The sequence below is a fragment of the Aspergillus foveolatus genome, assembly GCF_047715535.1.
Source record: "Aspergillus foveolatus strain CBS 279.81 unplaced genomic scaffold BDW70scaffold_7, whole genome shotgun sequence".
Lineage (NCBI taxonomy): Eukaryota > Fungi > Ascomycota > Eurotiomycetes > Eurotiales > Aspergillaceae > Aspergillus > Aspergillus foveolatus.
The window spans coordinates 82,110-106,204 of NW_027396071.1; the positions used below are offsets into that span (position 1 = coordinate 82,110).

At 50.6% G+C, this 24,095-nt stretch overlaps 10 protein-coding genes across 10 annotated transcripts; 4 read left to right on the top strand and 6 right to left on the bottom strand.

Annotated features, from left to right (window-relative positions):
• Positions 1-384: 384 nt before the first annotated feature.
• BDW70DRAFT_147895 (uncharacterized protein) lies at positions 385-1,299 on the top strand (the record flags this gene model as incomplete). Its single annotated transcript, XM_073738793.1, has 2 exons — positions 385-544; positions 602-1,299. The coding sequence occupies 2 exons, from the start codon at positions 385-387 to the stop codon at positions 1,297-1,299; spliced, it is 858 nt and encodes a 285-aa protein (XP_073599066.1).
• An 899-nt stretch (positions 1,300-2,198) lies between these two features.
• Positions 2,199-4,274, top strand: BDW70DRAFT_108078 (Alpha/Beta hydrolase protein). Its single transcript, XM_073734453.1, has 3 exons — positions 2,199-2,698; positions 2,743-3,144; positions 3,190-4,274. The coding sequence occupies exons 1-3, from the start codon at positions 2,423-2,425 to the stop codon at positions 4,174-4,176; spliced, it is 1,665 nt and encodes a 554-aa protein (XP_073599067.1). The 5' UTR covers positions 2,199-2,422; the 3' UTR covers positions 4,177-4,274.
• BDW70DRAFT_129691 (general stress protein) lies at positions 4,210-5,139 on the bottom strand. The gene is made up of 2 exons (XM_073735658.1): positions 4,649-5,139; positions 4,210-4,570 (listed from the first exon to the last, which is right to left on the bottom strand). The coding sequence occupies exons 1-2, from the start codon at positions 4,772-4,774 to the stop codon at positions 4,448-4,450; spliced, it is 249 nt and encodes an 82-aa protein (XP_073599068.1). The 5' UTR covers positions 4,775-5,139; the 3' UTR covers positions 4,210-4,447.
• A 2,362-nt stretch (positions 5,140-7,501) lies between these two features.
• Positions 7,502-8,444, top strand: BDW70DRAFT_108091 (60S ribosomal protein eL22). The gene is made up of 3 exons (XM_073734454.1): positions 7,502-7,627; positions 7,821-8,056; positions 8,127-8,444. The coding sequence occupies exons 1-3, from the start codon at positions 7,616-7,618 to the stop codon at positions 8,251-8,253; spliced, it is 375 nt and encodes a 124-aa protein (XP_073599069.1). The 5' UTR covers positions 7,502-7,615; the 3' UTR covers positions 8,254-8,444.
• Positions 8,445-10,841, bottom strand: rex3 (putative RNA exonuclease Rex3). Its single transcript, XM_073743162.1, has one exon. The coding sequence runs from the start codon at positions 10,556-10,558 to the stop codon at positions 8,636-8,638; it is 1,923 nt and encodes a 640-aa protein (XP_073599070.1). The 5' UTR covers positions 10,559-10,841; the 3' UTR covers positions 8,445-8,635.
• Positions 10,842-12,044: 1,203 nt separating this feature from the next.
• BDW70DRAFT_129697 (glycoside hydrolase family 32 protein) lies at positions 12,045-13,965 on the bottom strand. The gene is made up of 2 exons (XM_073735659.1): positions 13,422-13,965; positions 12,045-13,354 (listed from the first exon to the last, which is right to left on the bottom strand). The coding sequence occupies exons 1-2, from the start codon at positions 13,842-13,844 to the stop codon at positions 12,134-12,136; spliced, it is 1,644 nt and encodes a 547-aa protein (XP_073599071.1). The 5' UTR covers positions 13,845-13,965; the 3' UTR covers positions 12,045-12,133.
• Positions 13,966-15,199: 1,234 nt separating this feature from the next.
• Positions 15,200-16,410, bottom strand: BDW70DRAFT_156920 (uncharacterized protein; the record flags this gene model as incomplete). Its single annotated transcript, XM_073740265.1, has 2 exons — positions 15,200-15,480; positions 15,528-16,410. 2 exons carry the CDS (start codon positions 16,408-16,410, stop codon positions 15,200-15,202), a joined length of 1,164 nt encoding a protein of 387 aa, XP_073599072.1.
• A 1,662-nt stretch (positions 16,411-18,072) lies between these two features.
• On the bottom strand, positions 18,073-21,607 carry BDW70DRAFT_129702 (putative integral plasma membrane protein). The gene is made up of 7 exons (XM_073735661.1): positions 21,395-21,607; positions 20,794-21,340; positions 20,613-20,739; positions 20,471-20,509; positions 20,332-20,416; positions 18,426-20,279; positions 18,073-18,371 (listed from the first exon to the last, which is right to left on the bottom strand). The coding sequence occupies exons 1-7, from the start codon at positions 21,431-21,433 to the stop codon at positions 18,213-18,215; spliced, it is 2,850 nt and encodes a 949-aa protein (XP_073599073.1). The 5' UTR covers positions 21,434-21,607; the 3' UTR covers positions 18,073-18,212.
• Positions 21,608-21,827: 220 nt separating this feature from the next.
• BDW70DRAFT_156922 (snoRNA-binding rRNA-processing protein UTP6) lies at positions 21,828-23,067 on the top strand (the record flags this gene model as incomplete). The annotated part of the gene is made up of 2 exons (XM_073740266.1): positions 21,828-21,917; positions 21,976-23,067. The coding sequence occupies 2 exons, from the start codon at positions 21,828-21,830 to the stop codon at positions 23,065-23,067; spliced, it is 1,182 nt and encodes a 393-aa protein (XP_073599074.1).
• A 100-nt stretch (positions 23,068-23,167) lies between these two features.
• BDW70DRAFT_156923 (peptidyl-tRNA hydrolase domain protein) lies at positions 23,168-23,853 on the bottom strand (the record flags this gene model as incomplete). The annotated part of the gene is made up of 3 exons (XM_073740267.1): positions 23,168-23,255; positions 23,311-23,571; positions 23,636-23,853. The coding sequence occupies 3 exons, from the start codon at positions 23,851-23,853 to the stop codon at positions 23,168-23,170; spliced, it is 567 nt and encodes a 188-aa protein (XP_073599075.1).
• Positions 23,854-24,095: the final 242 nt, after the last annotated feature.

Genomic DNA, 24,095 nt, shown 5'->3' on the forward strand with positions numbered 1-24,095 from the left:
GCGTTAGTTGAACTCATTGGCTACAGGGCCTTGGAGGTGAGGTCGGCACTGCCCGCCCAGGCCAGCATGCGTTGAGTATGACGCAAGAGGATACAGGTTGCATTGTCCTTATATAACATAGGTTAAAAGCACCTGCTTTCCCAGACTGATAAGCGTTCTGTAACTGTGGTGTGAGGACCTGTTCTCTGAGCTGAGTGGAAGAGGCCTCATGTATCGATTTAGACGTCGTTAATATTGATATTGATCGTTAAGATGCTATCGCGACGTTTTGGAGTTTCCCTGCTGCAGTCGTCCGTGCCGAAGTCGCGGTCCAGCTGCAGGGCACAATACAACAGAGTTGGTTTTATCAAGCCGCCGACGCCGGTCGTCTGCGCCGCCAGGACGATGGCTGGCCCAGCGAACTTGAAAGAGAAACTGCCCGAGAAGGACGGGAATCAGCGATTCCGGGAGTTCATGCTGGAGGGGAAGGTTTTCGCAGTGACTGGAGGGGCACGAGGACTGGGCTTGACGATGGCGGAGGCTCTGGTTGAAGCTGGAGGAGAGGGTCCGTCCCCAACCATATAGAATCCTTTGAGAATGCTGAGAATGCTGACCAGTGCAGTGTACTGCCTCGACAGACTACCCGAACCAGACGACGAATTTTACGCCGCGCAAAAGCGCGCGAATCCTGACTTCGGGGGCGCCCTCCACTATCGCCGCATGGACGTCACCGACGACGCCAACACCGAAGCCATCTTGGATGATATCGCGAGCAAGAAGGACCGCCTCGACGGGCTGATCGCAGCCGCGGGCGTCAACTACGTCAAAGACGCATTCGACCTGACGCCTGAGATGGTCGACAAGCTCATCCACATCAACTATATCGGCGTCTTCAGGAGCGCAGTAGCAGCCGCGCGCGCAATGACGGCTCGAAAATGCCCCGGCTCGATCCTCCTCGTGGCTAGCATGAGCGGTTTGATTGCAAACAAGGGAATGGCGTCGGCGATTTACAACTCCTCCAAGGCAGCAGTCGTCCAGTTGAGCCGCAGCCTTGCAATGGAATGGTCAGAAGTTCACAAGGACGGAACGGGCGGGATCCGCGTGAACGCTCTGTGTCCGGGACATATTGAAACGTCGATGGCGCAGATGGTGATGGAGAAGGATCCGGAAACGAGGGTCATCTGGGAGAGAGAGAATATGATGAAGAGGTTGGCGAGGCCAGAGGAGTTTAGGGGGATCACGCTGCTACTGATGAGTGATGCGAGCAGCTTCATGACTGGCAGTACGGTCGTTGTGGATGGAGGGCATACAGCTTGGTAGTCATGGCCGATTCATAGACTGCAGTACCTTTGCGCCAATACAATCTACTCTACCACTTATAATCTAAAGCCTATAATATGACAATCTTAGATGCTGCTGCTGTCACGTGTGAAGAACGACCGTCAGTTTTGTAAGGCTGAGACATCTTCTCCGCTGACACTCTCAACCCTCAAATAAAATTAATCACTCTTGACATCCTTTCGGTCACTACGGGCTACTAGATACGACGTAATCTGGCCGGTCATAAGAACAATATCAGTTGAACTTCGAAACCCACTTGCGAAAGTGGTAAGTAGCTATCGTGGTCTCTTCAGAAGATCAAGGGTTGTTGGATTGCTGGGTTGCTGGGTTGCTGAGTTGCTGGATTGCGAGCTTTGCAGCGTACTCCTGCTAATATAATCTTTAGTAATGGCTTATAGCGATCGTACGCGTCCTCTCTATCCTAGACCTGTTGAGAGCTGTATCCCGCACGGTACTTGAAGTTATATGTTCATACTACCACCTTCGATGACGCTATCGCCAGCAACAAAACGCCGCATGAGCTTTACAGAGTGCGGTGGTTGGAAGCCGAGCAGCCTATGAGCTCCACTGTTCAACCCCCCAATCGTTATCTTCCTTCTAAATGGTGCAATTTGAGGTGCGGTTCCGGCGGCCAGCTGGATGGTATCAGCCATCGGACATCGGAGGGCAACGCCGATCGGCAATTTGAGTATTGTTGCAACACTTGGTTGATTCAGGAGCAGAGACTAAGTACAAGCTTTTAGCTTATGGTCCTTCCTGTGGATTTCCAGGACACCTATCGGTGATGTCGCCGATGTCCGAGAATACACAACTGCACTCCAACCTATCCACACCCCGGATTTTCCCTACTTGACCGTTTCTGGGGATGCGGGGCTCCTCGCCTCACACTTAATGCAGTTAGTACTTGTTATTCTCTATGGAATGGTGATTTTTATTCCGCGTGACTCGAATGACCTCGGAAACGTCGAGCCAAGAGGCAATGGCCGTCTTTCACGGCTCTTGGGAGCTGGGCAATATAAATAGACCTAAATGATCCTAAGCGTCGCCATTGACCATTCTACTGCTACCAGTTCCGCTGGGCGTACACTGAGCGAATGACAGAATGTGGACTTTTATCGCCGGTCTTCTTACTCTGTCGCTCGGGATATCCGCGACTTCATTCCCGCGAGGCAATGCCGTCCCACCCACAGCCCGCGTCAAGAACGGAACATACGAGGGTGTTTACTCGCCGGAATATGACCAGGACTTCTTCCTTGGAGTTCCGTTTGCTCAGCCTCCCGTGGATGACCTTAGGTTTAGGCTACCACAATCCTTGAATGCGACTTGGGAGGGCACGAGAGATGCAAAAGACTATTCCCTCCTCTGCGTTGGATACGGCGTAAGTCCTCGAGAATAACGTGCTTTTCATGCTAACCTTTCCAGCTTGATCAAACCTTCTACAACCAGTCCGAAGACTGCCTATATCTCAACATAGTGCGGCCCGCTGGCTACGACCAGGAGAAACTCCCCGTCGGCTTCTGGATCCACGGCGGAGGGTTCAGCAACGGCGGCGGCGGCGATCAGCGCTATAACCTTTCATTTATCGTCGGGCAGTCCGTCAAAATCGGCAAGCCAATAATTGGCGTATCAATCAACTACCGTCTCAGCCTCTGGGGATTTCTCCACTCAAATGAAGTTGTAGGGGAAGGAATCACGAACCTAGGGCTAAGGGACCAGCGTCTTGCTCTGCACTGGGTGCAGGAGAACATTGCTGCCTTCGGCGGAGACCCCGGGAAGGTGACCATCTTCGGCGAGTCCGCTGGCGCCGCCTCAGTCGGCTTCCATGTAAGTCACCGTTGGGATAATGCCGTGCTCGGCTAACGCGCAAAGCTCACTGCCTATGGAGGCCGCGACGACAAGCTCTTCCGCGCCGCAATACTACAGTCTGGTAATCCCATATTCTACGGAGCCGAGAATGGAACGCAGCGCTCGCAAGCCTCCTTCGAAGCGATCGTATCCCAAGTCGGATGCGCCGAGGCCTGGGACAAGATCCAATGTCTCCGTGAGGTCCCGTTCCTGACGCTTAACGCTACATACGACTCGATTAACGGATCCTTCGCACCTACAATTGACGGCGACTTTATTCGCACCTACGGCAGCAAGCAGCTCCGCGATGGCCAATTCGTCAGAGTACCCATCATCACGGGCGCCAACAGCGACGAGGGCGCCTCTATGAGCCCCACAGGAATCAAAACAACCGAAGATTTCAAAGCGACCCTTTCCAGCTTCCTCCCTCGCTCATTTCAAGACGCCATCCTAAAAGCCTACCCGGATGACTTGTCGGTCAACGTCGTCGCCAGCCTAGGAGACCAGCGCCCAGCGGCTCCCTACGGGGCACAGTTCCGGCGCAGCGCCTCCTTCTGGGGCGACTACTACTTTATCGCATCGAGACGAGAAACCGCCAAGACATGGGCTGCGCATGGTATTCCTGCGTACGCGTACAGATTCAACGCTATTCCCGCGGGAGTTCCTCCCGAAGTTGGCGTGGGCCATTACAAGGAGATCGGGTTCATGTTCAACAATCTCGAGGGCGTAGGCTACAGACCAGATATCAAACCCTTTGAGGGGAAGGGACAGAACTATATTGATCTTGCGGACTTGATGAGCTCCACATGGGCAAGCTTTATTCATGATCTGGATTTGAATAACTATACAGGGCGAGACAAGAGTATTCCGGACTGGCCGAGGTATGACGTGCTGGAGCCGCGAGATTTTGTCTTTGATGCGAATGTCACCAGTTATCTGGAGGATGACACGTACCGGGCGGAAGGTATTGCCTTAATTAATGACCATGCTGCGGGGGTTTTACATAGATAGGTTGTAGCTAGCTACGTCCATTCAAAAGTACGTATGCCACAGGGTTGGAAAATCCTTTTGCCCTTCCAGCATGCCACACGCTTGATTGTAAAGTTTGATATTTGAAATCATTCAACATCCGTTGCCTGTGTTCTGCATTGGATGCATAGCTATGGTACTAATACAGTAAGAGGCAAGTTATTCATGCATTAGGCATCATAGAGTACATGAGGGTAAGCGCATGGCCCAATCGTCAGATCGTATCACATTGCTGGATGAACAAAGAACACCCTTATTCCTCAGGCTCGTGGTGACCAGTAGCCTTGCCGCCCTTGCGTCCTGCCTCACGGGCACGCTCATCGCCAGGCTGGAAGCTACCACTGGAGGCGTGACCACCTTGGGAAGCGATGTTGCGCTGTGTACGCGAATTCATTAGCATTGCTCTCTTAACGATTCAAACATGCAGAGCAAAATGGAAGTCGATGGAGCATACCTGCTTCTCAGAGTCCATGCTGGCAAAACCGCCGCTGTGGCTGGACTGGCCGCCTTTGCGGGCGATGTTCTCGACCTCCTCGTGAGGACGGTTGGCGAAGTTACCGGGGTTCTGGTTGTCGGCCATTTTGATGTACTTGGTAAATTAGTTGTGGTTTGAGTGATTTAGATGTGGTAGTAGTAGTAGTAGAGGTGGAAGTGTTTGTTGATTTGATGAAATGTGCTTGATGGATGCTTGAAGGAGATTGATTGAGGTGGTACTTATAGCCGGTGAGTACCTCGATCTTCGTCTGCGATGATGACGAGTGAGGTCATGAGGGGAGAAGCATGGTGAATATTGGAGCATCATGGTACAGTCATTGTGGGTTTGTGAGGTCAGAAGGGGGAAATTGTATGGGTGGCGGAGGTAGATCCACGGATATGATGCGTCTCCGGGACCCCTCTCACCAAACCAGGCGGACGGCCAAGGGTTCTTGCTTCCGCAGACAGGAGAGTGACCTGTCGAATTTACTGTTTGGAGTTTGTGGTGGGTTTCCCATTTGGTGGAGTTGCCTGATCAAACAATCCTAAGCTTCACGTCATTCTTACAGAATACAATCACAGCTAAGATTGGGATTCCACTCCAACAGATGTCCCAGAAACTTCCATATTGCTTCGATTGTGATGTTATTCTGAGGTATACAGTGCAGCCTGCGAAAATAGAACAAAGCCGACCAGGGTCAATCAAGTTGGATTACTCGTGAAAATGATAACAGGCCTCCAGCGTTGCCAGTCCACTTGGGTGCGCAGCCGATGATCGATTCTAGATCCTCGAATCAGGGCAAGGTAATATCTGATCGCAGAAATGCGTAATGGAAGGCGTCTACACGTATCACGAATACGACCTGGTCTGACTAGTTTTGCGCGAATCTGTTCGACGTTGTCATTGTTGAAAGCTATGCTCGTCAATAGATGCCCTCAGCAAAACCAGACAAGGTCTGGGACTTGCACAAACCGCCAAATGACGCAGAATCCAATGGCTAGCTAGAGATCTGGTGTTACGCGAGGTACTGCGAGAGATTCGTGCATGACTTGGGCAACCAGGCATCCAGTCTGCCATTCCCCTCTCCACTCGTGGACTGTAAGAGACCGTGAGATGGCCCTATCTTGCGGTCTATTCCAACAATTGGCATCACCCCTTCTCCAGCATTTCTATTGATGATGCAATGTGCGCAAACCCGACAGGACAGGAGTATCCTTCCGGCCGACGGTCTTCAGTCCACTCATTCGGATTCCTCTTCCTTGGGCACGGTCAAACGGCTTCTTGCGTCCTTCGCAAACGAGTGAATGGCCAATTAAAGTCTCGCTCTCCAGTATTTCGAGCGTTGATGGGATCTGATGACGTTTGCGTAGCATTCTTCCACTGCGCCTAATTAGATATTGGTCAACAGGTATACTCGCAGTACGCAAGTAGTAGACAATGCCCCGCCTATACCTATCCGGGATACGCAGCAGGAAGACCAGTTCTTTCTAGCTCGAGGCTGATGTAGGTTAATTATAACCGACTGCACTGCCCTATGGAATCGCTATTGGCAGTTGGTTTGGAAATCTTCGGCAGATAGTAACTGCTTGACCTCTCAAGAGAAGAAACAAGTTTAGCCATGGCAAGCGTAGCAAGCTCTGAGACTCGGCTTCATGACGATGTTAAGTGAGGAGTGCGGGCTGTGGCTCCTGGCATCGTCCTAGACCATAATAGAGCATCTTAGTGCCTGCGGCCATGAGAACCAAGCTGTTTGGTGAATAGAGTATTTCCGCAACATTGAACCGAACAGCGAGTGCTTGTTTTAGCTCTGAGAGTCGCGCGGGGGTGTAGTTCGAGCTGTCTTCCATGCCGGTCTTTGGACAGGTTCCTTCTGGTAGCTGCGGGAGCCGCATCTCGCTGCTATAGTGGGAAAGGTGCTGAGTCTTGGATCATGATCGACATGCGGCGCAATGTTTATCATGGATTCTCTGATCGGTGTAGTGGGATCAACCTTTGCTCATAGCAGCTCGTAGCACTTCCCTGGATGTGGCTTTTGTGAGGCGATGCATTCTACTGCAGATTTCTATGACAAGCCTGACATGGTCAAGTCTGGTTCTAGCCAGAACTAGCGAAAAGCGACGGTTCAACAGCTGCTTGCGATGGTAGATTCGACGATACGTCTTCAGCTAGGGAGACGAACAAGCTAAAGACCAATACACAAGGACTGAAAGGCAAAGGATGTAAGACGACTGAACTCGATGAGCCGGTCTATTTACAGTAACCAGGGCAACGCTACGAGAAAGTGCGAAGCTCCAAATACAGTAAAGCAAACGAGAACCGCACGTATTACTATCCAGACCTATGCAGTAATCTTTCGAACGCAGAACCTCTTCTCCAAGAAGCCGGCAAGCCGACCCAGTTGATGAAAAGGAGTTGCGTTCGCGTCGATCGGGGTTAGTGTAAGCCCGATGACACTGTGCAGCAGGACATGCGCAAGCACAGAGGTCCTGCCGCTCAGACCAAAAATAAGATTAATCAATGTTGTGTTCCTTAGAACACTTTCAGAGATTAAACTGAAAAGAACAGATACTACACTTGATCTAAGCCAAAAGGCAAAGAGAGCTGGAAAAGAAAAGAAAAAAAAACTAAAGGGAGTTGGCAGGAGGGTGCTTATATATAAAACCTTAGATGGTCCGTGCGTAGCGAGGGATTAGTGTGGATCTTGTGAACGTTCATTGGCTGTACGGGACTGTATGCGTTGAAGTATCAAAGAAAAGTGCCCTAACTGACATGCCCTAACTCACTTCCCAAATCGGAAAACCCACACGGCTCCCGACCGAGCGAAGCATCATTCGCTCTGCTCTCGATCGAACTTTTCTCCTCACACCCACAAAAGGCGCAGGATACTCACCTCTTTGCGACCAACGACTTTTCACTCCTCATCTCTTATACCCTTCATCAGTCACAATGGCTCCCGCTGTATGTCTCCATTCTTGAACTGCTTTGCTGTTCCCCCTGTGTTGTATGGTACTCTCTCGCTCCTCGCCGTTCTACCGTATCTTACCACGCGCCGAAATGCCGCGGTGAGACAGACAGTGAGGAAAGAGAGGGCTTCACACAGGGATCGACAAACTGAACAGTAGGCTAATCGCGTCTCTTTCCGAATGAGTAGGTCGCCCGTGGTCGCAAGGCCCAGAAGGTCACGCAGAAGTTCATCATCAATGCTTCTCAGCCTGCCAACGACAAGATCTTCGATGTCTCGGCCTTTGAGAAGTTCCTGCACGACCGCATCAAGGTTGAGGGCCGCGTTGGAAACCTCGGCGACAAGGTCGTTATCTCCCAGGTTGGCGATGGCAAGGTCGAGGTTGTCGCTCACATTCCCTTCTCCGGTCGCTACCTTAAGTACCTGTAAGTTCCCACTACTTGATGACTCCGCACGTCTTGTGAGTATAAGTCTAACGGGCGCGTTTGCATTCAGGACCAAGAAGTACCTCAAGAAGCAGCAGCTCCGTGACTGGCTTCGCGTGGTCTCCACCTCCAAGGGCGTCTACGAGCTCCGCTTCTACAACGTCGCTTCTGAGGAGGCTGATGAGGATGAGGAGTAAATTTCTCGCTCTAGGGAAATTGGATAAGTGGAATGGATACTTGCAATGCAGTGTCGCATCTCTGCCTTCCACAAAACACTAATAGGAGTGATGGTATCACCTGGCTGAGATTGGTTAAGAGGTGTCGTGTCTATTGGCGGTCGGGGACATTTTGAGGAAGATCTACGAGGCTGAAAAATGCACTTGTGGTCTTTCTCTTATACCCAGTGTTTCGCTCGGCTGATTGATGGAATCTGCGGCCTTCGGCTACTCATGACGTTATGAATGGTAGAGATGAATCTGGAGCCCATCTACACTCAACAAGACCAGCTTGCGATTTTCGTAGTATGTATCGTATGCGTGCTCAAAACTGAGTCGGATTTGATCCATCAAAACCTCCCGTTTATCTAGTCGCTTCCCTAGCCCTCTTCGCCCCAGCACCCTCCCCAAGCTTCATCTGCATTGACACCGTCGTCGAGTTCGAGCTCGAGTCCGGCGCCACAAGCCTTCCCTCTTTAATAATCCACCCCTTCTCCTTCAACCTTCCCCAAACCAGTCCTGCTTTAACCCTTACCAGATCACCCGTGGCCAGCGCATCCTCAACCGAATCATGTCCCTGCTTACCACTCGCGCCACCAGTCTGGATCTCGCGGTCTAGATGCTTCTTCGCGAGCGTGCGCAAGCTCATTCGATACGGTAACCCGCCGCCCGGATGCGGGTAGAGAATTGCAGTGTCGATCACAGTTGGGTGGATTATGCGGCAGGCGTTGAGGTCGTTGTCAATTGCGTGGCCGATTAGCGGGGTGGATGGGGTAAGGAGATTGAAGAGGAGGGCGCGGGCTTCGGCAGGGGAAGAGACGAGTTGAAGTTGCGAGGGCGAAGACGAGGATGGTGCGGCAGATTTTGTAGGGGCAGTGCTGTATGGAAGCGCATTGGTGTAATGCTCAGGGAAGACACCGGAAAAACGAGAGTTGAGGTCTAGGACTTCCCCTAGTGGTCTTACGAGGACGTCTAGGACTTTCTTGCCCTCTGGCCAACTAACCGCCGTGAGACGGATGAGCTCCATTCCGAGTGTTGTGTAGCCCATTTCGCAGTCAAAGCAAATCGGCGTCGGGTTATGCAGGTCCGGGTTCTCTGGCGTCTTCTCGAACTGGAGGATTGATGCTAGTCGCTTTGTTTCTGAGACTTTGTATACATGTGTTGCGCCTGTTGTGCAGCCCGAGGATTCGCCGAGCTTCTGGTTGCAGCAGGTAAAGTATCCCTCTCTCAAAGTACCCGTAATATGGTCTGTCTTCTTCCTTGGAGGGTAGAAGGATTTCCCTGGGTGATAGGTGCATGTGCCTCCGGTGGTGAGGGTGCCGTCCTCGCGACGGCCTGGGAAGACCTGGAAGCGGGCGTTGCATCGCTCACATTTCTCCCAGCCTTTTGCCTCAGCGACGCCTCTCTTTGCTATTTCGATTTCCTCTGCCGTGGGCGCCCTCGTCACGTAGCCGAAGTCTTCTAACCCCTGCAGCGGAGTGATCAATTGGCTTGCAACCGCGATTTCCTCCTCAACACTCAAATCTGTCTTAAAAGGCTTTGGCTCTTTCTGGACCGGCTCCGCCTTGATTTTATAGTATTTCTTGTTGAGGTACTCTTTGAGCTCCTTGGCCCAGTCCTCTTTGCTCATTCTGGACAGCTTCACGATGCGGAGCTTGACCACGTTCGAGTATACAGTAGGGCTTTCCTTCGCCACCTTCTCTTCTTCGTCCAGCGCCATCGTTATCAGCTCGTCCGGCGTTAGGATCAAACACTTATCCTCAAGAGCTTTGTCTTTAGCAAGCTGGTCGTTCAAAGAACATAGAGTGCCATGCAACTTCTTTAATATGGCCATTCGTACATTATACGTAGCAGGCGACTTCTGGATCATGCGCGGGTTCAGGGCTTCCTTCGGAACCTGCCTAGGTGAGATACTAGACCCTGTATTGACATTAAGCTCGTGCTTAATGTGTGTTGTGGCTGTAATTTTAGGAATGTTCGGCTGGCGTGAAACGGGTAAAATACTCTCGGCATTTGTAGCAGGCGCTGTTGTCTTCTTAAAGGGTATACTCCTTCCGCTATCAGAAACATGCGGTAAGTCGTCTTTCGGAGTCCCCTTTGCTTCTGGGCGAGGCTCGAGTTTGAGTCTCTTAGGGGGCAGCTTAGCGGGCTCTTTCTGCTCCAATACCTGACCTTGAGCGGCTGGAGCCGAGTTGAGATCACGGTGAGAGAATAGACAGGCTATCAGGGAACATTCCTCTCGCTGTGGACAAGGAATGTCCTTGAATAATCCAAGGGGTGCAAACATGGCGACGGATGAATGAGACGATACGCAGTTTGCCTGGGCTCAAGTAACAATTGCGCGCTTATCCAGCCGTCGCAATCAGAGTACAGAATTCAGACTGGCGCTCATAGAAGACGTAGCTCAGGAGTCTCTGCGGTCGTTTAGCTGTCCGGATCCTTGATTATTGTAGCGGAGGAAGTTCATGAGATATCGCATAACGAGATCATGACGTTGGACAGAGATCTGCTGTTGTGCTATGAGAAATCCTGAAGGTCATAACGATATTAAGTCTGATCACAGCATTAAGGAGATCTATAGAAAGGGAGGTTGATAGCAGTTACGATGAGCCGCAGCTGAGATGGCGAAGAAGATCGACATGCAAAGTATGCAAACGTTTGCCTGAATTATATGGAGGAAAATCAGCCCTGCTATTTTCGTCCAACCAGTCTCACACCTGTGCAACATCTTGAACTTTTGAAACAAGCTTAAAATATAAAAATTGGCTCCTTGGGCGGTCTATGAGAATAATTGAGAGGTCTCACACGCTCAAACACGATCTTGAGGTGTAACCCACAATCAGTATACCACCACCAAAGCAAGCGATAAAATGACCTTTCCATGTAACATTCTAAATCCGAATCGCTGATTATCATCATCTGTAGCGCTATCAAACTGGAAACCTGCGTTTGCGATACTCAAAGATAACCAAACTTGTAGATTAAAGTATATTCCTCACTGGCGGTGGCCAGCAGTGAAGCAATACCAAGTCCTATGATACCGGCGTCATCCTGCAGCCATAACACTGGCGTATGAGAGCCTTTACGGCCGCAGGGCTTATTCTGCTATGCTTATTGTCAAGCTTGGCGTCTACCTGGTAATGATTCCGAGATGTCTCTTTGAGGAAGCCGAAATCTGTACCAAAGGCCCATTCTCTCAGTCTGAAATATTGAAAGTATTGATAGTAAGAAAGCTAAAGAAGAAGAGGGCAAAGAGAAATGAAACTACGTCAAGGCAGGTAAATACACAACAGGGAAGGGAGGAACTTGAGTCTGATTGATGCTGTATAGTGAACGGTTTGGCAAGTGATACATTCACTACTGGTTTCAGCAATCAGCACAGATATATATGCTACATGTGCCTTTATAAAAGTCTGCTCAGAAGCAGATAAGAATATGCACTCCAGAAATTAGCAGGCTTTAAAACATGCATTCTGATCCACAGAAAATTGAGGCACAAGATCCCTGCTTAATGGCAACGTGTCTGGTCGTGGGTGGTTCGCCCGTACTGGAGCTTTCACCAGGGGCTTCCAGGGAAGGCGGACAATAAATGCTGCTATCAATGCTTTTTTATTCCCCCGTCTAGAAACAGACTGTTTGTTCAGTCTCCTTTGGCTGGTGTGGACTAACCAGCTGGCTTTGTGATATCTGCTAGTTGAGTGAGCTCGGCTGGTCCGAAGTCACGCTACAGGTTGTCTTCGGAACTAATTGAAGGAATCAATGAATTGGTTCAGGTCGTGAATAGGTATAAGACTGCCGAACTTTGGTCATCAGATCGACGCTTCAATGCGAGCCCATACAACAAAACAGCCAGCTAGATCCTTCAGTTCCAAATAGACCCAACCTTACTCACACTCAGTAGCACGTCCTCCACTTCGGCACCGTTGGCAAAGAGCCTTGCATGCGTCGCTCCCTCGGGCGGGAAAACCTGGGCTGTGAGAGTGGTTTCTCCCTGCCCTCCAAAGACTTCAACACTCGACCAGTCTGCGAATATCCTAAGCGTCACGGTCCCATCATCCGCTGGTTCAAGCGGGGCGCGATAAACGGACGCAAATGTTTCGTCAAAGGAGGTATTTCCTGATGCCCGTCTATCGACGAAGATGTGCTGCGTAGCGAAGTCATAGCCAATAAGGGTCTGGGTTGTGAAGTTCTGGGTTGCCAAGAGGGAGATTCCGAAGGAAGAGCCATTTTGCTCTCCGGCAGAGAAGGTGAGATTGGCAGCAAGTGTCTTCCCTAGAGAACCAAGGTTACGCGTGCTATTTGCCGGGAGAGACGAAATGCGCGTGGTTTGCGGCTTGCTCGTGATAGCAGCCCAGTTTGCTTCCGGCTCTTGAACAACTAACACCTTCCCGTTAATAGTCTTAAGACCAAGACGTCTTGGAATAGTCATTGCGTTGCGCCAAACCGTCGTCGGGACTTTCTCGGCATACTGCCAGTTACTCATCCATGCAACAACTGTGCGCTGAAACTCCGGCAAGCCATTATAAACGAGCGCCGCATAAAAGTCCGGTCCGTGATCGAGCCAGTTCGCCTCTCCTTGCCCATGCAAACTCTCGGCGTCCGGAAGAAAATGAGTCCCATTAAACTGGCCTAGAATATACTGGTTTCCAGAGCCCACTGTCCCCGGTGGACCGCCGGGGTTCAGGCCGATGATCGCGACCCATTTCACGTTCGACTCATCGTTGTCTACAGGTAGCGGGAACAAATTAGGACACTCCCAGACTCCACCGACGGCATTGTAAGGGCCGAACTCGCTGGCGAGCGTCCAGTTTTTGAGATCAGTCGAGGTGTAGATAAGGAGTTTGTGCAGATCGGACAGTGCGGTTGTCAGAATCCACTTGTTTGTGGGCGCGTGCCAGAAGACATTGGGGTCACGCCATTCTTTATATTGAGATTCGTAGGGGTGCGGAGGCTGTAAGAGGATGGGATTCGCGGCGTCGTCAGTGGTCCATGTTTCTCCAGAGTCGAGACTGTATGCCAGTGATTGAGACTGTTGGTTTGCGCGGACCTTCTTGCCGCTGGGAAGCGTCTGGCCGTAGACATACTGTCTCCATCAGTATGAGCCCCATTTCATCCAATCACCATCCTATCAGCAGAGATGGGTCACGTACGAAAGACGTATACATGGCAACCATAGGAGCATCCGTCCCCGTTCCATTTCCATATCCGCTGGAGTTATCTACGTCATAAACCGCACTGCCACTGAAGAACTGCTCAGATATGTTCTTCCCGGGAAAGCCCCTCGCCGTCAACGCAACAGGCCGCTCATCCCAATGTGTCAAGTCCTGACTCGTCGCATGACCCCAGGACATCGCCTCGTGCGCGACTCCGCCGGGATTATACTGGTAGAACATGTGGTAGGTGCCATTGAGGTAGAGCAGCCCGTTGGGGTCGTTGATCCAGTTTCGAGCAGGGGTGAAGTGGTATTGAGGTCTGTAGGGTTCAGTGTAAGGAGTTGGGGCTGGTGATGCTGGTTGAAGGGCGAGCGCTGCTGAGAAGATGCTGATGCTGGGGAGGAGAGTGCGAGGGCGCATTTTGGTGATGACGCTGGCCGTGCGTAGTGTTTGTCTTTAGTTTGGGTTGGGTGTTGGTGCGGGGTCTCCCTCGTCTTTATATCTAGTAGGGTTCCGAGCAGTCTCTGAAGCTAGCACTGCTAAACCCTTGCCATACTACTTTGTAGATTGTAACCATGCTCCACAATAAAGTGATCATCGTTGTGATACTCCGACAATATCCCGGGAACCCAGTAGAAGTGCGGAGTACTCTCGTGATATGGCCCCCTCGGGATACCCGGGATGCCGAGTGGGGAGAAAACCGTGGGGGTGGATTACGGATGCCGAGAGCCAGCCCAGAGCCAATTGCTCCTGCCGCTTTGCTACTTCGGCACACGATGGTCTCGGCATTACAAATGGATCAGATGGGGTAATTTCTCTGACTCTAGCGGTTACCTAACCAAGTTCCCAGATCCATGATTTGCATAATCCGCCGGAATTTGCCCGGACTTGGTATGGCCCTTGACGGTTGGGGAGGGTATCCAGAGATATGATAGCAGTCTTTAGTCCATTAGATGGTACATAAAATTCCAGTCTGTGCTCGAATCAGCTCTAATACAGATTATTTATATAGGGTGCGAGTACAAGAGCTGTAAAGCCACATCTAGCAAGAAATAAGCATACCTTGCCAGCAAGGAAGGCACGACTCATGCTCAGCATATACAGACACCAACCAGCCACCAATAGAAAGGGATATATAAGGATATACTACGTTCGCTTGCTCAGTCTCCCCCCTTCCACCTTTGCTTTCGCAGCCCTCTTGCTTGTTATCTTGGGGAGCTTTGGGCGTATTATATATTCCTCCTCAGAGAAGGTTTCCGAGAGTGGCCTCCACATATCTCTCGCTGGCTTCTCCACTCCTGCGCGTTTTTTCCGTGGCGATTCTGCGCTGGACAGCTCCTCGAGCGTTAGTACATCCACGTTATCTATATCACTTTTCGTTGGCCGTCCTGCATATCTCGGGGATGTTGTGTCAGCATTTAGGTTGTATCGCCTGCAGGGAATAAGAGACAGGAATGTCATAGCGCACCTCTGCCTCGTCTAGGCGGTTTTGAAAGGAGGGACTGTGTCTGGTTCTTTTTCTTGGTCTTGATTTTGGCTCTAAACCCTGCCTTGTGCCCTGAATAGTCTAATTAGTAAGAGAAATCAAGGCTGTCTTCGACAAAGAATGTGGCAGCAAGGGGCAGTGAGGAATGCGCAGATAGGTGTAGGTGTAATGTAAGTATGTGCAGAGACCCAGTCTAACATTCGGAGTGAAGTCTCGAATAGAATATCCAATCAAACTATACCTCAAGGAATGAGACAGTTCGGTTTGCGATTTAATGGCTCTAATTACATCATTGCAGTATCCCAAACGCATACAGAAAAAGGCACAGGAATAGGGCCAGAATGAGAATCGTGAGTACGATCCAGATCCATTTATACTCACCGCGTTTGAGGTAGTGATTCGTGTCGTCGTCAAATTCATGCTGGTATACTGGCGAGAACTCTTTGTGCACGATACTGATGCTTGAGCTAGTGCTGGCGCGGGTACGGGAGCTTTCGCCAGTGCTAGAGCTGCCATGGGAGTTGGCCGAACTCTGAGAATTTACGCTTGACTTGCGACTCGTATGAGTATCTAGATATTGTTAGTAGGGCATCTCTTGAAGCTGGGTTCGTACATACCTTGATGTCCATATGTTCTAACTGCTAGTGACGGCCGCGCATAGTCAGGATACTTGAAGTGATAATCATCAGGACTTGAAGCAGATATCGGCTCTCGAAGGGTCACATAATCTGATGGTCTCTGGTCCCTGAAATGCGGTGGTGGAGGTGGAATCGGTAACGGGTCCTCGACATTCGCGACAACAGGCGCATACGGGCTGTTCCAGATCATGTTGCTCATTTCTTCTCGGACAATTGGGTCACGGAGAGAGTTCTGGAGATATCTGTAGGCATATTCGTGTAATCGGGTCTCATCCTGCCCGTGTTTGGCAGCTGGGCCAGGGTCGAATTCCCAGCGCAGTCGTCCTAATGGTGGATGGCGGGAGCTACCTGACGCAGATGAGTAGCCGCTTGATGCGGATACATAACCGCTATCTGAAGACAGATTGTGTGCCGACTCAGGGCTAGTCACTGGACCGACCGGTCGAATCAGCCAGCGTGGTGTAGGTGCATTATCCCCAAGATAGACCCTCGGAAAGCGTGTGGGCGGGATTCCGTCGATGGGGTTCAGCGCTGGCTTAGCTTCTCTGTTTAGTTCCGGTAATCCCAGTTCTTTGCCCTCAACTAGAATCGGCGCATCCAATTCGGGAGACTGAATGGGGCTTAGGCGTTGCCTCTCTGGCCAGTATTTCATCCGCTGTGCAGCGCGCGCAACGTGGGTGGATGTGGGCACCGAAGGGCAAACATGCTCGGCAGGATTAGGCCCGGGGAGTTTTCCCTCCATTTTTGCTTTTCGGTAAGGAGAATAACTCAGATCTGCCACCTTCCCCTTCCATGGATCCTTCTTCCAGGACTTCTTTCTATCTCGCTTTGACTTTTTGACGGTTTGTGGACGAGCAGCCATCTTCTACCTGTTTAGATGCACAGTCTTGCCGTAGCAGTTACTGCTTATTGGGGTTGACAATGTATTGGTGGATTCGGAAGCTTTGTAGAAGCGATCCTAGAAGATGTTGGCACAAGAATATCAAACTTCGCTGAGTTCTCGACAAGATACCTCACTACGGGTACGCAGAAGCTGGTTCGGGCAGTCTTCTTCACACGGTAGGTCTCGATAAGCAAAACGCGTTGGATTATTCGGGGACAAAGAAATTTGGGTCTGAAAGCTAGTGAGCAAAGCTGAGTTTCCGGTTCTTTATTCAGATTCAGACCTCTTTTTTCGGAACAAGCGGACTTATGACGATTTCTTTCACCTCCAAGTATAGGCCGTTTCTCGTGAGATTTGATCTTATACATATTTAGTATTGCAATGAAACATTGATATCATAGGGCTCATTATGGGTCCAGATTAAACTCACCTGGACTCAAGCACTGGCCAACCGCGGACCCAGGGCAAGCAACCACACTTAGCAGAGTTGCAGGAGCGTTGTAGATCCTGCAAAGTAGGCTCAAAATATCCGGGCCCCAAAATAGAATATGACGGAAAACGGAGCGTAAGCACTTCACTGAGCTACACGTGAAGTCTATCACTGCGTAGCGCACAGAGCTCCGACAATAACCGTCAAGATAAAGTAGAGGAAAGTTAGTTTTCTTGTAGGGAAACAGGCATCCTATAGGACGGTCGAAACTGATGGTGGTGGTCAACGAAGAAGCTATGGGCGCATTCCTGGGTGGTTTTGAGTACGTACGACTCTATCAAGGAGCGATGATCACCACCAACCATGGTACTTCGTCCTAATATCTTCGTCAAAACGATGCCTGACCAACGGGGCCCGGATTGCACATTGCGTACATTTCCCTTGGCTTGACTCTTGACCTCCGTTGGTGGTTGGTTGGAGATATCATATCTCTAGGGTGTCATTCCTGCCAGAGCGTCCTCGCGCTTGACTTCTTGGTTGTGTCTGTAAACTTGGCAAAGAGCGCAAGAACGGTCCTCCGTACCGATGGGAACACTGAATAGCCCGTTTGCTCATCGTGATTTCACGCCGCGTTATACACATGAATTCCTCAGCTTCTCCTCCCTCCGCTCGCGACACACGAATCTCTCGTACTTGCTTTAGGATGAGATGTTCGAGCTTGGGTCTGGTCTAGGGGTATCTGTTCCCTGTTCTTCCTCTTTCTGATGCTTGGAAGCTATCTTAGACCCATCCTTTCGCTTGTGTGTGACGCAGCAAAGGAGGTGAGGGAAACGGGTGTCTCTTTCTATCCCAAGATGTAGGAATATTTAGGGTGCGAGTACAGTTTCAGAGATCAACATGATGATTGCGAGGAGAGCACTTGGTGCCGTTATTTTTTCCTAGTGCTCAAGACGGGCAGCAAGATATCAAAAAAAGAAAAAAAAAGGTCATGACAGATATTGGTTAGGCTTAAGACTGAGAGGTGGATTGCAAAAGAGAAAAGGACAGGAGCTTGAGACAACAGGCTACCAGGGATAATCACATGAGTTGCGTGCTCAGCAAACAGTGCTGTTCTTCGGAATAGTCCCTCAGTTATTTCTATAAATTCATCCAAGCAGCATTTAGTTTAGTTTATCGAAGCCCACAAAGGGTTCAGTGCAAAGAACAAAGACTTTTATGTGGATTTCACTATAAACGTTCACGATTATTAAGACTAACATTCAGCAACCTACACTGCTACTGCGCTACAAATATACATAGACAGGATTCCCACCTATACCTTTCAAACAGTATATGTCATGGCAGGTGCCGATCACTGCCAGTACCGTGGCTCGTTGAAGACGTGGTAGCGGTGACCGCGAACTCCCTGACCACGGAACATCGCAGGGAATCGGAGACCCTGAGGAACCATTTCCTCGGGGATCATCATCTCGTTCTCTGGCTCTGGCTCACCAATCACGAATTTACCGACCTAAAGTACGGGTTAGCACTCTTCACATTTGGATCTCATAGAAATATAACGTACCTGAATCTCAGTGTCGGTAATAGAGTCGCGGCTAACACGGGCGTATCCTGTTCTCTTGAGGTTCTTGTAGAGTATGTACTCGCACCAGCGGTCCCAGTCAGTTTGGTCAATGTCCTTCATGCCGCTCAGCTCGCTAACGTAGGTGTTGTAGTTGCCTTCGAGCGGTTTAGTGACTAGGTAGCTCAGGAGAATAAGCGGACGGGGGGAAGAGCCCATTAGCTTCGACAGGTACTCGGTTTGCAGGCGACGGTCCTCTGGATCTTCCTCTTGTCCTGAATGGAAGACAACGACATCAACCAACTCGCCATACATATCCAAGGTAGCGTGGATGGCAGGAGCGAGTTCACCAACAGGTGAAGGAAGGAGATGGTGAGTAGAGTTGACGATAGGGAACTTGGAAAGCAAGGCAGAGCCCCAGGTATGCTTGTTAGGACCCGGGCCAAAGTCAGCATACATGCCCAAATCTTCGGCTATGAACTGCGTAATATCACGGTTGCCCATGATGATACGCTGGTTGTCAGACTCAAGAAGACCGAGAACGTCAATCTCGAGTTCCTGGATTACATCACGCATGCGTCGCTCAGAGGCCCACATATCATTGTCCAGACCAAAGTGGACGGTCCAGATACCGGCGGTTACAGCCTTTTCTTCTTTGTGGTAGGGCGTGTAGTCGTTCGTTGGGAAACGAAGGTACGCGATCGAGACAGACAGCAGCTGCAATGCAACGAGCACATAGACATAGTATGAGCGCGCTCTCTTGCCGTTTGGGCTGATGGCATTGGTCCTAGGGCTACTTGATCTCGACACTGCCGCGGAGAAGACACCTGCACCGACAAAAAGCATCGCAACGGTCATGAGCCAGTCGGTGTGCTCTCTGACGAGCGGTCCACCAGGAACGAAAGCGTAGGCCACAACCCACACATGGAAGAGAAGGAGGAAAACATAAACGAAGAAGGCGAGTCCGAACGTCATCGCTGGAGAATGGCGAACTGCAGAAGAGATCATCACAGGCGAAACGGCCATGAGGTAGAAAGAAATCGTGAGAGCACCGTAGAATCCACTCCAGTGGCTGGTGCATGTAAGAAAGGCTGCACCAACAGAGCCGATACCAAAAGCGGTCCAGCTTCCAGCAACGTTAGGGTAGAACAAGCCAAACACGAGTCCAGCGCCCATCGCAAAAATAGTAAGCGCTCCATGAGGCACGGCGATGGGGCCACGGACCGGGTAGCCCTCCCAAACCCAGGCAATCATGGTACTAGAATCGGACAAGAGGTAATGCATCAAGAAGATCATACTTCCTAATCCCAATCCAGCAAGCAAAGAAGATCCTTTCTTGCCGGTGGAGGGGAAATAGTCCCCGCCACTGCTGGCAGGGGCTCTGAATGAACGAATGCCAGCCAAGATAGCGAGAAGCAATCCTAGCTTGTTCCACCCACCGTTCTCTGCATGCATGATCGGCCAAAAAGGGTTATTGGTCTTGCCCGCAAACTTGGCAATGCTGGACAGGATCAATCCAAGACCCCATGCAAAGACACGCGACTCGAGTTTCGTGTGGTGAGCCCTGTCGCCGTACAGAGTGGCAGCAAAGGTGATAGAGCTGCAGGCAACAGCAAATGTGCTGACAAATAGTCTGTTTGCTGGGCCCTGTACCTTGTAGGCGAGGAATCCTGATAGCGACAAAAAGTGAAAGATACGAGGGTTCTTGATAGCCAGGGACTTGAGAGCGGGAATGGCGAGAAGTACAGGCGCAACGTAACTAAGGATAACAACTTCATATCCGGAAATACCCATGTGCCAGAGCGGGAAGTACCAGACAAGTACGGGAAGACCAGTCCAGTTAGTCCAGTAGACAAACTGCGGGTTGTCAGTAAACGACGATTGAACAGGCAGGAAGACTAGTATATACCCCGTTGTACACATCTGCAGCGGCATCGAAGACTTCACTCCAGAAGAAGCCCTGACCGAAAGTGTTTCCGACAGGCTTTCCCTTCCTGTCTACGAGTTAATCTCATGGAAGACATCGCCTAGGGTGGAATTGTACACACTCTTTTTCGAGAACGGAGTCTGCAGTGTTTTTCAACTGCCTGATATAGATTCATCTTAGATCATGTCTCTCAAGTACCAACGACCGAATTTGGAACTGTACATTTTCTGGCTGTGCATTACTTCGGAAGCCATGGTACATACCCTCGACTGATTCCTTTAACATCCTTCACGACAATTTCGAACGCCTCGAAGTCGAGCGCCGTAACGGCGTCAAATCCGACATCAAACAGAATGAGAGACCACTCAAAAAAGGCGTATCTTGTGTAAGCTAGTAGGTAATAATATTAGCGTACGTTGCGTAAGATCCACACGGGCTCCTCACCTCCAGGGACTTTGTGCACTTTATGCTGGATGAAGTAATAAATCAAGGGAACGAGCGTGCCAAAAAACAGACTGGCAAGGACCTTCCGGTACTTGACAGCGCGACGGTTGTTCGGGCTCAACGCCAAGCAACCAATTGTCCACGGCAAAGTCGCAACCAAGTACGAAATCATGAAAATGTCGTGCCAGTCGTGGTCATCCGTCGACGTCACATACGTCCAGCCGCCGCAGGTAAACGTCCGGAATATTCCAACGCCGGCAACAAACTTGGGAAGAGTCGAGTTCGGGCGGGCAGTCACGAGGTACCAAAGGAAAACGAGGGCAAAACGAGGGCCGGACGTGATGGCGATGAAGACTTGGAAAAACGAACGCTCGGGATACCGATCACCGATGGTTGCTGAAACAGAAGGGAACCATTCATCGGGATAGCCGTAGTGTTCGTTCTGCACGATCTTATTGAAATGCAAACTCATTCCGACAAAGAGGGCGCTCAAAAAGGCAGTGTACGCGACGGCGGTATGAGCCCAAGAGACCCATTTTCCATTAAGCTAGCAGATAATTAGTTCCGAGATTCATGTACTGAGGATTGAAGGTGCACCCACCGTCGCAACGGCGTCCCCGTCTTTAAATTTCGGCGCCATTGTCGCGCAGAGAAGACTCGTCTCTAGGGCCCAGTGAAAGTCTCAAAAGCTATTAGAGAGACAAGAAATAAAGTACAAGAAAAGAAAAATAAACGAAAAGAGAGTATCTGGAATGGGAAGACGAGAAGGCAAGTAAAGAGAACCCCTGAGGCCAGCGAGGCATCAGAATTGAAGGGGCCGCGGCTTTGTATGGGATGATCGAGATTCGGCAACGAACGGACGCCACGAGTGGCCGCCTTGAGGCGCTAATGCGTATCCGGTAAGCGGCCACAGTTTGTAGCCTTTATTATAAGGCACCAAAAATAGTCTAAGTGCGGGATAGCGACTTTTTTCTGTTCGGCCGTCTGTTGCTCTTGCATTTTTATCTACCACCAAGGGAATTCTATTTTCAATCATGTCTGCCACCGCTGACAAGGCGCGATTCTACTTGGAACAGTCCGTTCCAGAGCTCAGAGAGTATGAGAGGAAAAAGATCTTTAGCAAGGTAAGCTCCGCGAAGGTCTTGTTTCTGGGAGGGCTAGGCTTACATGATTTCCGCACAGGATGAAATCACATCAATCATCAAGAAACGATCCGACTTCGAGCACAAAATCAATGCGCGCGGCGCTCAGCCGGCCGACTTTGTACGATATGCTGAGTACGAAATGAACCTTGACAGTCTCAGGCGCAAGAGAGTAAAGCGACTGGGTATCAAGTCGACAGGATTCAGTGGGCAACGTCGGATATTCTTCGTTCTCGATCGTGCTACTCGCAAGTTCCACGGCGATATTGGTTTATGGGTCCAGTACATCGAATATGCCCGACGGCAGAAGGCGTTCAAGAAGCTCAGCACAATCTTGATGGATGCATTGCGGCTCCATCCAACCAAGGCTGACTTGTGGATTTATGCCGCGCAGTATTCTGTTGAAGACCACGCCGATATGTCTCAGGCTAGGACTTATATGCAGCGAGGGTTGAGGTTCTGTAAGAACTCCAGGAAGCTCTGGATCCAATACGCCAAGTTAGAATTGATCTACATTACGAAACTGGTTGCTCGACAACGGATACTGGGACTCGATGAGAAGCCTGAGGGTCCCAAGCAGCAGGTTTCTGAGGATGACCTTAACGCCGACATGATTATGATGCCACAGATTACGGAGGAGGATATCAACCCCAAGGCACGGGATGATACCATCGATGAAGCGGCGCTGAAAACTCTCAACTCAACTCCCGCACTCACCGGTGCGATCCCACTCGCCATCTTCGATTCCGCCATCAAAACCTTCGATTACAATGCTTGTTTCGCCCACGAGTTCTTTGACATGGTCTTCGAGTTCGAAGACGTACCCTGTCTTCAAAAGATTCTGTCTCATATCCTCGACGTAATGCAAGAGTCCAAGCCCAATAGCCCTCATACACTGATATGCTACATCAAATACCCTACGGCCGGCGTCAGGGTCACTTCGGCCGAGTTCCCCCGTGCACTGGGAGCGGCGCTCTCACGACTGCAAAAACACCGCCAGAAACCCGAAGTGGCGAAGGAGGTGATTGACTGGTTACGTCCAGTCGAGAAGACGAAAGATTTGGACTCATCTATCCAAAAGGTTATCGCTGCCACGATTCACAAAGCGGAGCTGGTTCTTCAGGAAGCGTAGGCCAGGTTTGATCACTGAGGCGTCGTTGGAGTCGTCAAGTGTCGTTACTCGTTTGTCAAAATATGCCATTCGAATTATATAGATTTGTATGAGAAGCCATTCAGTCGTCGCGACTCCCTCGTCGACTGGCCTTTTTACTGCTGTGCATTTTCTTGGCCCGAATTCTAGCCTCTTTTGCGGCTTTCTCCCTGTTAGGCGTCAGTCTCAGTAATCAGTCCCGCACCGCACTAAAAATGTACATACAGTTTCTGCACACGTGCCCTTTGCTCTGGAGAAGTCTCGCCAGGAACGACCTTCTCCGCAGTAGTTTTCAGTAGTTGGTGGAGCTTGTCGTAGCACGCGTCTACGTTGGCAACCTGCTTCCGAGACTCTTCCGATTGTATGACCAGGCTGTGTGTCCTGGCCGCATAGTAGCGGGATGACTGAAGAGGGGAATGTATTATAGGCGGTACCAAAGGCAACAAGGAATCAAGCGGCACTTTCAGCGTTGCTTTGGAATTGACCCTATCCGAGCACTGCGTTAGAGCGAGACCCTTGTCCTACTGCTGCGTCGAGTGCGGGGACACACTTGTTTACGTTCTGGCCGCCGGGGCCCCCAGAACGGCTAAAGGAGACTTCACCGACATGACGGGGAATGGTTGTGGAGTTGAATTTGGAGAGCCATTCTCTAGCTACAGCCAACTCATCGCTTGAAACATCCGCACGCCGAGATGCAAAGGACCGCCGAAGGGCCCAGAAAGTGGCATTCGACCGGCTGAAACACGACGGTAGCAGTGGACGGAGCATGGCATTGAACTGCTGTTGCGTGATAATTAGAAGAAGATTCTCGATATCCTTGTCGGAGAGGGCCCGAGCTTAAGCTGCCGAAATGGATATTCTTCTTGAGGTCACATGGACGGGATCGAAGCAGTAGCGGCCTTGAAGCCAGAGTCTGGACTTTGCAAACAGGTTGGATGCGCAAGCAGTGACCCACCGTGATCACCTCACCAACTTCCAAGGCTCACCTCAGCGCCTGCGCAAGCAAACTC